The 9,392-nt window shown below is 38.1% G+C and overlaps 1 protein-coding gene across 6 annotated transcripts; it reads left to right on the forward strand.

Moving 5' to 3' along the window:
• Positions 1-1,754: 1,754 nt before the first annotated feature.
• On the forward strand, positions 1,755-8,714 carry LOC307038705 (uncharacterized protein). Of its 6 annotated transcripts, none has more exons than XR_013808069.1 (16): positions 1,755-1,777; positions 2,307-2,691; positions 3,022-3,148; positions 3,408-3,488; positions 3,719-3,926; positions 4,119-4,279; positions 4,370-4,468; positions 4,686-4,918; positions 5,007-5,185; positions 5,271-5,364; positions 5,556-5,884; positions 6,218-6,334; positions 6,452-6,643; positions 6,889-7,041; positions 7,313-7,512; positions 7,681-8,714. XR_013808069.1 is itself a non-coding variant. In XM_079680316.1 (16 exons), exons 11-15 carry the CDS (start codon positions 5,848-5,850, stop codon positions 7,510-7,512), a joined length of 687 nt encoding a protein of 228 aa, XP_079536442.1. In that variant the 5' UTR covers positions 1,760-1,777; positions 2,307-2,691; positions 3,022-3,148; positions 3,408-3,488; positions 3,719-3,926; positions 4,119-4,279; positions 4,370-4,468; positions 4,686-4,918; positions 5,007-5,185; positions 5,271-5,364; positions 5,556-5,847; the 3' UTR covers positions 7,681-8,714. The 6 variants fall into 6 exon arrangements, 2 of the variants coding, with proteins under 2 accessions (XP_079536442.1, XP_079536441.1); XR_013808070.1 differs by having other exon boundaries at positions 6,901-7,041; XR_013808071.1 differs by having other exon boundaries at positions 6,456-6,643.
• Positions 8,715-9,392: the final 678 nt, after the last annotated feature.

Consider the following 9,392-nt stretch of genomic DNA (forward strand, 5'->3'; position numbering starts at 1 on the left):
AATAACGTATCTAATGTAGGCTAAATAAGAGTGAGTAGTTATTTGCAAGTGTATTTTGGAATATCAAACTTAGTGTAAAGCAGACGATGTGCTTATGATTTAGCATATCTGTTCAATAGATGAAAGGCAACTTGAGTTTAATAATTGTGCCAAAAGTACCAGTTTGTGTCTTGGTAATTGCACAAAGCTATAATAGGCCACAAATAATCACATTTTTCTAAAAACACAACAGCAAAACCTATTTTATCCACCCAAAAATGAAGGCCCACCTGAAATAAAATCGCTATTTTTAGCATTAAATAATGTACATTTAAACTGATATAGCTTTTTTGGGTGGACAAAATAAATGTTGCTTTTGCCCACGTCCTCAGCAGTACATGGCTCTGCTGTGCCGGGGCTCCTGTATGTTTCTCCACACGACTACTGTAGGTAGTACACTGATTATGGATATATATACCACATACTACCCTTCAAAAGACCAGAACTATCCCCTTAAAGAGCAACTTCCAGGTTAAAGACACATGGGAATAAATGTGTAGGAAAATGATGAATACACTAGATTTTCAAAAAGATATACAGAAATATCAACCCAGTCTCACGGCATTTCGTGTTCACCAACACGATTTTTAATCTATTGATTCGTGTTCACCAACACGATTTTACCCTTTTTTTCGTGTTGCACAGCACGATTTTAAAAGCAATGTATTTCTATTGGTAGTTTCACGGCATTACGTGTTATAGGAAGACCGGAAGCTGTGTGGTTCATAAAAACATGTTCTTACTCAATATCAAGCCACGATTATTGCTTTTATTTAAAATCTTATCATTTCGGACTTTTGTTGCCGTCTGTGAGGAAAATAAATGGGGCTCATTTTTCCTTCTAATTTGTTATTCTTTTCAAAATAACACACTGTTATTTAGTCAACAATAACATACAATTATCCTTGTTTTTATTTATTTGTTTAATTCTATAATCTCGGGCTTTTTTGCCGTCCTTCAGGAACTGAATTTCAAAATAAAAATAACCGGAAACAGACGTAGGCCTATAAGGGACATTTCGAGCATCATCGAGTTTAGGATGGCCGAAGACACTACACTACCCATAATCCCCAGCTATCGTTTAGGACTACAGTCCCCATGATTAAACTTCAAGTCGGGATTGGATGTTGGAGTGGCAGTGCGCCAAGGTTACGGAATCGAAACTGGATCGAACGCCGCCCCCCCCCAACAATTAGAAGTTGCCAGTATTAAACACCAATTATTAACCAATTAAAATGAACCGATTAAACATCTCTCTGACACAGTTTAAACGCATTTCAAGTGGAACAATTGTTCGTGTCTCCTCTTCGTGTCTCGGGAAGCTGGAAGCTGTATTATTTTCAAAAAATAAAAAAATAAAAAAATTTTTTTTAACCATAACGGGTACTTTACACAACATTGAGTCAAACTTATCCTTGTTTTAATCCTTGTTTTATTTATGTTAAATTGTTGTTGTCGGTTAATTTTCCATTTTATTTATTTTGGTTTAAGATATCATTATTTTTATTTATTATTATCATGTTAGATGTTTAAACTTTTCTGCATTTTATAAGGCAATATAAATATAAATATTGTTTTTGTCCGTAGGCTACTTAGGTTATTAAAGAGTTATCGTGTTGAAATATAGGAAATATATTAATATTTTATTGTAGAATCGGTACAGGAAATTACATCATTCAGAGCACCACCTATTGGCCAAAGACGCTGCCACCGGCATTGCGATCCATCGTCTGACAAAGTAAGTTGGGTCACTAAAGTCTGATACATGTTTTGCTTAGATTTAATAATTGGGGCTTTTTTTTAAGCCTTTACTCGCATGGTTCATCATACATACTGAACTGTTCTAAGTCTGAGAAATGCTTTCGCCATAATCAGCAAAGCAACATTAATGTGAAATTATTCTTGCGGGCGGCTAGCTAGCTCACGTTCAACATAAGCTTAAACTAGTTTAGCTACATTTATATCAGCTCATAAGTGGTGTGTGAAAAATATTTGTCTTAATTACGGCTACATACGTCGGTGTTAAAGTGTGAGTTATACGTTATCTTAATCGCTTTTGTTTGACACATGACAGTACTAACGCTGGCCGACATTTTAATATATGTTTGGGGGGGAGGGGCATAGTCCACGTCCATGTGCTTGTTACGCGTATGAAACAGGAAACACGTAAATGAACTCAGTCTGTCTAAAGTAGTTAAACCGACACAATGTGCATTTAAAAAAGCTAGTTTCACTACATAATTTACTTTTTCTGTTCTCTCCTGCAGCTCCTGTACCCACACCACAAACCCATACACTGATCTACACCATCATAAAACCAACGGCACTTTTAAGAGCCAAACTCAACCTATCTCTCTGTCTATCTACCTACCTTTCTTATAGTTATTGTCTCTATCTTTTTCTATCATTCCTTATCTATTTCTTCATCTATCCATCTCAATCTTACAATCTGTCTCTCTATCTCTGTTTGTCTCATACAGCAGCTGTTGCATATCTGTTTTTGGCTGGCTGGCTGGCTGGCTGGCTGGCTGGCTGGCTGGCTGTGTTGCAATGGCAACAAAACACAACCCAGACCCCAATAATCCCACATCCAAAGAAGGGAAACGCATGGCTCTTAAGCTGAAGCATGAACACATGCTAGCTGAAGCTAAGGTTGGTGTTTTAACCCATATGACCTCATTCATTTCCCACTTGAATTTGGCACTATCTGTTATCCAAAAAATGCTGAACAGGCCAAGAGTAACTGGATTTTGGATCAATGTATAGGGCCTTTGCAAAACGGTTCATCATTACAACATGGGGGTCAGAGGCTTACTAAATAAAGCTTGTTCAACTTGTTTTACTTCATTAGTTGTATATGGTAGGAAAAACTTGAAGCAAAAATGTTCTTCAAGTGAATGAATTTACTTTTATTTGTCCACTGTCATATGGTATCAGTTTATCAGCAACATCAACCTTACATGAGTTTTTACTTGGTCACAGAAAGCAGCTGAGGAGAGGAAACGGGCACGCTCTGTAGGAGACACTTTACAGTCCCCTAAAAGGGGCTGTGTAGGACGTGGCAAGTCGAGAGGGAGGCGTGGAGGGCGACGCCAAGGCTCAGCTACAGGTTGAAATCCCAATTATTTTACATTTTTATGAATTTACTAAGTAAATGGTTGGAAAATCGAATTAAAACACACTAATTGCTTGTTGAGGGTCTACAATAATTCCAATATATACACGCATAGTGACACTACAGTCGGAGACATTCCCACTGTGGTGTCATAAGAACTATGCTTTATTTAATTTCACAAGCTTTTAAACAATAGGTAGATAATACAAATCATCAGTTATCTGTTGTTAACCCTCTGTGTGATGTTTTACAGTCACATCCCCCCCGACTGAGGGCTTCCAGTCTTCCAGTGTGGAGGTTCTCCGTACTGAAGCTTCAGCACAACACGAATTTGGTAAATCACAAAAATGGCTTTAAGTTTAAAACTAAAATCAATTTTTAAATAAATTGTATTAGTGAGAGAAAATAACCTTACACACAACTGACAGTTCAGGACTCGAACGAGGAATGTAATTCAGTAAAGATATTGGCCAGTTCCATACTGAGCAAAGAAATGATCCTTGATTTTTAGTGTTCATCTTAAATATAGTCATTTACAGTTAAAGTTTCCCATTCTGTTCACAGAAAAGAATATGGAGAGACTCTCTGACATTCTTTCCTCATGTCCTCCTCCTGAGCCTCAAAAAAGCTCTGCCTCATCCTGGTCTTTTCGGCAGCAGAAAGCCTCAGAGCGCTGGAAAGAAGCGAGACCACACCACCTACAATGCCTTCTAGAAAAAGAGGCTGTTGGTCATCCCATGTGTGGCTTCTGCCACGAGCCGGCTGTTATTAGGTGAGATAACATTTACCTTTATTTAAATTACTTTACCTAATTGTAATTTTTCAGTATTAATGCTCAGTGCCCTGCTATTTCAGCTAACATGCATGACTTTTGGGATGTTAGAAAACTGGATACCTAGAGAAAACCCAGATGAAAATGAAAGTAATTCTAGGATATTAGAATAATTTTGTATTTCTTCCCAAGGTGTCTCCCCGAGGAGTGGTTCTGTGGAGACTGTGATGTGCTTCATCACAAGAACCAGCCACTCCACAACAGGGACAGTTTAATGAATGTTTTTTTTAAACCAATTAGTCCAACAACGTGTGTTGTTAGAGTGGAAGGTGGATATGACACCCATGACCAAGGTATGCTCTCTCAAACTTGCATTTTGATGTTCACATGTCTCTTTGGCCAGCATATAATGGTAACTAGTGCTTTTCTTTTTTTTTTGACAGCTTGCATATTGCCAACTGTGAAGGCACCCAACTGCTCCTGTAAAGGCAAAAACTTCACTGTGGTACCAGGCAAACCAGTGATTTAAATTACCATCAATGGTAAACATATATATATATATATATATATATATATATATATATATCTATATATATTTGGATTTCTTTTGAATTGTTGTTATATGTTTACTGTTGTGGGCTGAGGCATTGTGCTTCCATTTGGAGTAAAACCTTCATGTAATATCTGTTCATCTTTGACTATTTGTAGATGGAACTGTTGTAAAATGTGTCTTAATTATGTTTATTTACTTGTTCCAAGGGCGTTATGACTTGCATCTGCCACTATATGTCTGTCAAACTTGCCAGCAGCAGTGGACCCCCGACTTGAAAGTCCTCCTTAAGAGTGGATACTGGCCAGCTTCGGTCAGTATTTCCACACTTTACACCTTGGACCTCCTGAGCTCCTTTGAAGAGCTCAAGGTCATCTCTCCGGGATTCTCCAGACAGGCCTTTGCAAAGCTGCTGGAGCATCGCACAAAGTGTGGAGGAAGAGTAAGTGTAAATATTCTTTACCATATTATACATTATAACATTTCCGTAAATAGACAAAATCACAGCAATATATGTAATTATCTTCCAGTCTGGACCTGTCAACGGAGATACACTGCAGCGCAGCTTTCTGGAGTTCTCCTATGCCTCGTATGAGGAAGACCAGCTCTGCTGTGGTGCTCCTTTCATCTGCCCTGCCTGCACGCCGGAGATGTTGGCTGTTTCTGCCGATGGAAACAGGAAGCTGTATCGCTTTCGGCGAAGTGGAAGGTGCTGTTTTTACAATGTTGTTATTTAACTTTTTTGATTACTGTTTATATTTCATGGATATATTTGCTAATCTTTTTTTCCTCAGTTCTGATGGCAGTGCCTTTTTTAATGGGCTCTTTGTAGCAGAATACAGCGCGGTGGCTGCATTTGTCGACAAAATACAGAGATCACTGAAAAATGCAAGTTTTTATTCGTCATTTTACCTTATAGGTATATCACAAAAATAGCCATATATATCCGACCCTGACTTTCTTCAAATTCAGCTACTTCTCCTTACCATCTACTCCAAAATCAGATAATTACAACAAATGGTGTAGATCGTGATTCCATTGCTTTTAACTGATTTGTCATGATGTAATGTGTGTCTTAGACCCAGGGAAGAGGCACATGTAGGGACTCCCAGTGGGCAGCAGCGAGGGAGACGTCAAGGAGGGCTTCGAAGCTGGATGAAGAAGGGATGGAGGTGGCTGTATGTCGCCATGGGTTTCTTTTGAAAGCCTTAAATATGTACAGGGGGGAGATATTCGCCTACCCCCTGTATCTTCAAAAGGAACTCATGCCAGCCAAAGCCAAGTTCTTCGCCATGGATGTGGCTTGCAAGTACTGGCCGTACATGGAGAAAGCTGCAAGTGTCCTTCCTGCTCTCCAGGAGCTGACCACCAATGAAATTAATTTCCGACGTGAAGGAATGGGCATCTGGTAAGCACGACGAGATAACATCAGCTACATATCATTGTCCATGACTGTTTGAATTTACAGATTTGATCCTAAAGAGCAGCCAATTTTAAGGCAATAAGGCTGATTTTTCATGCCACGTAATGGGACCCTCACTGGATTTCAGTAGACAGGGACATAATCTTCAAGCAATAGCAAGCCAACTATGTGTCCATGTTTATCTCTGATATGTTCCAGTTTCCATAGTTGTACCATCAATTTGTGTTAAAAGGTGTTAAATATGTTGCACAACTTTGTTTCTCAAAACCGTTACGTGTTGTGTAACAGTACATTTTACTGCCAATATTATTTCTACAGGAACATCAGAAACATCGGGTACTTCTGAAGACATCCTTCAAACAGAACTCCAGCAAAGCATTGAGGGGCTTTACCTAAGTGTGAGGCAGCGGAAGCAATCCCTTTACCGACAGAATGGTATAACAATATAATGTTTTAGGTTGCAGATTCAACCTACTGAATTATATATATTTTTTGCACTTGCAAATATAGTTTGTCACATATCCCTATCCCACTACTTCATGTCTTTTTCAGACAGCAGCAAGCTCCGCCATCGACTTCGACGGAAGCTTGCAGACGACAAAAAGTGCCTTAATCAGGAGGTACTGAAGTACAACCAGCTGGTACACGACTCTGCCAGAGGCATAGATGTTGCTGCGGTGGAGCATTCCCTCTCTGGAGGGAGCATCATGTCCGCGCTGTGGCCGTGGGAAGTTCATGGCATGGGTCAGTTTTCAGATATTTCATAATAATTAATTTGAAGTTCTGTTATATGAAGGTATACCTTGCTGAGTTATGCACATATCATGTAGAGTGTTAGAACATTCATTTAGTTTAAGGGTATATCTTAAGTTTTCTTATTGTGTATACATTTCATTATTTTGAAAGTACATGTTTGGAGTTTTAAACATATTGTTATGCGATAATGAAAATGTGATTCATGTATATACATAACTGTGATTGGATTTTAGCTAAATTTACAGCCAAGAAAAAGATACTTGATCAAGTCATGCTTACACGGAGACTGCAAGAGGAGAAAGGCATCCTATTGTGGGAGATGGCGCAGCATTGCACATGGTTGCAGAACAGGGCAGTTGCTCTAAAAAATAAGGTGGCTGAGGAAGGTAAGTTGAAAGCAAAACTTAACCTACCTTGTAAAGTATGAGTTTTAAAGGAAAGAAAGTCAGCCCAAATCATTCTTGGTCACAGAAATTGGATGGAGTATAATGGCCTTTGCCCATTCGACCCGGCCATTTTACATAATGAAGTCCCTTGACAGTGACAATCATCTTTATATGTACATGGGAGAGAATATACTCCATTGAAGTGCTCTGGCCTCGTGAAGCAATCTTACTTTATAGTATGTCCATATAACAATATTTTGTGTATTTTCAGATGTAGACAAGGGGAATGGAGGACTTGGGTGCACCCTAAGAAGGAAACATGCTGAGGCGTTGGAGAGGTTGCAGGTGGTACTGCAGCAGTACAAGACTGCTTTAGGTCCTGATGCTTGTTTCCTTCAACATGAAGAGGAAAGTCAAAGTGGCCTAAGCAGTCCAGACACCAGTGAAGATGAAGAAGGAAACATAATTTAGGTAATTTACTTATGAATTAATTTACAGTAACTTTGTTGATTTAGCCTCAACCTAGACATGTTGCTGTTACTTTTGTATTCATTAATGCTAAACATACATTGTGTATTCAAAAACCTCAAATTTGGTTTCTGATCTGCCCTTCTTTTTTGTTTCTCTGTATTTCCCCAGATTGCTGCCGCTCTCAAGCACGAATATCCGCCAAGACTTGATGTGCTATCAGAAATGTAAATACTTTACTGACTTTATATTTAGAGATTGTATTCATACTCCTCAATGGAAGATCACCCTTGAATATGTTGACCATATGACTTTTCCCTATACCGCAGCATCAGGCCAAACATTTCACTTGTACACAACTTAAATTGTATTGAAGAAAATGCTCAGCGTCCCTGGAATGCATCCTGAGCAATGAACCATTCACTTTTGATCCTTTTTGAAACACTAGAATGTAAATTCCTAAATCTCCCAAGTATATCTTGCTGGTTACCATACAACTTGGTGAGCACATCATTGTCCAAGAGCAGGAGGTCTTTCCCTTTTTTCCCAGAACGGGATGCCTATGCATTATTATTTTCGATCTCTTATAGGATTTACCTGTCATTAACTTTATATGACTGCACCTGTTACACCGCAGGCCAATAACAGCTTTCCTCTAATTGTTCATTTTTGTTTCTTTTGCGTTACTTGCTTTAATTGCTTTGTCAGTTATATTTCCTTTTTGGTCTCCAGCTATTAACCTGATTGATTGAAGTACTTCAATCAACATGTACAATGCACAGTCTTTTAGGATGTATAATTAGGGACATTTAGATAAACAACAAATAATTTATTTGGTGAAATACCTCATTGTTGTTCTCAAAACCAAATAATACATTGTTATAAATTGTTATATTTGATTTACACATAGAATGTACATGTTTAATATACATAGTTAAATCATAAAAAAATGGTTGTGTTGTATTATTTCTTAATACTGTATGTTATAACCGTTTGCATAACTTGATTTTATGTTCTGTTGTCCATGCTTTTCATGTTAGACTAACCCCAACGCTCTAGAGTCAAGACATACACACTTATGGTGGCCTTTTACTTGTATTGTGGTGAAACACATAAGTAAACCATTGCCAGAGAGGACCATTTTATTGTTTTAAAAACAATGTTATTGATGTGGTTGGTTGATGAATAAATATAAATTAAGCATATGTCTGTGGTACTTTTTGTTGTTTACATCACAATGCATTATAATGCGTTTGGAAATAAATTCATTTAGAAATAACTATGGGTTAGCACTTGAATATTTTTGTAAAGAGATGATCCTCATCCGGAACACTGGTTGTTGGTTTAAGATAAGATAGAACTTTATTGATCCCAATTTGGGAAATCTTTGCGTTGCAGCAGCATTAAAACACATGGCATTATACAATACAAATAAAAAGACAAGAAATAAAGAAGAAAATATACATGTTGAATTTACCAATGAGCAATAACAAGATATGCAAGGTATTATATTTACATAACTATGTGACAGATGGAATATTAAATATTACACTGAATATGTCAAATGTAAAGTGAAGAGAGAAACTATGGAGCAGAGAGTTCTCTTCCAGCCAGAGGTGATTTGTTGTACAGCAACACGTTCTCACTCCCAACCCCTCACATGTTGAAAGACGGTCAGGGCCCCTCCCCGTCACCGACTTGCAGAGAGCTCCCTGAACGTTGGTAATAGACACGTTGGGATCGCGGCGAAATGCTCTCTGCAGATCCATTCTCACAGCGTTTATCAACCTTTTTCTTACTCAATATCAAGCCACACTTATTGTTTTTACTTCTTTATTTTAATTGAATAATGTAGGACTTTTGTTGCCGTCAGTGGGGAGAGT

This window comes from Notothenia rossii (assembly GCF_949606895.1).
Source record: "Notothenia rossii genome assembly, chromosome: 5".
Lineage (NCBI taxonomy): Eukaryota > Metazoa > Chordata > Actinopteri > Perciformes > Nototheniidae > Notothenia > Notothenia rossii.

Bases quoted from the DNA above. Each gene is read 5' to 3' on its own strand.
- LOC307038705 (XM_079680315.1), top strand. From the start codon at position 5,848: ATGAAATTAATTTCCGACGTGAAGGAATGGGCATCTG. The intron at 5,885-6,217 runs GTAAGCACGACG...TTATTTCTACAG, and splicing joins CGTGAAGGAATGGGCATCTG to GAACATCAGAAACATCGGGT. The intron at 7,042-7,312 runs GTAAGTTGAAAG...GTGTATTTTCAG, and splicing joins AAATAAGGTGGCTGAGGAAG to ATGTAGACAAGGGGAATGGA.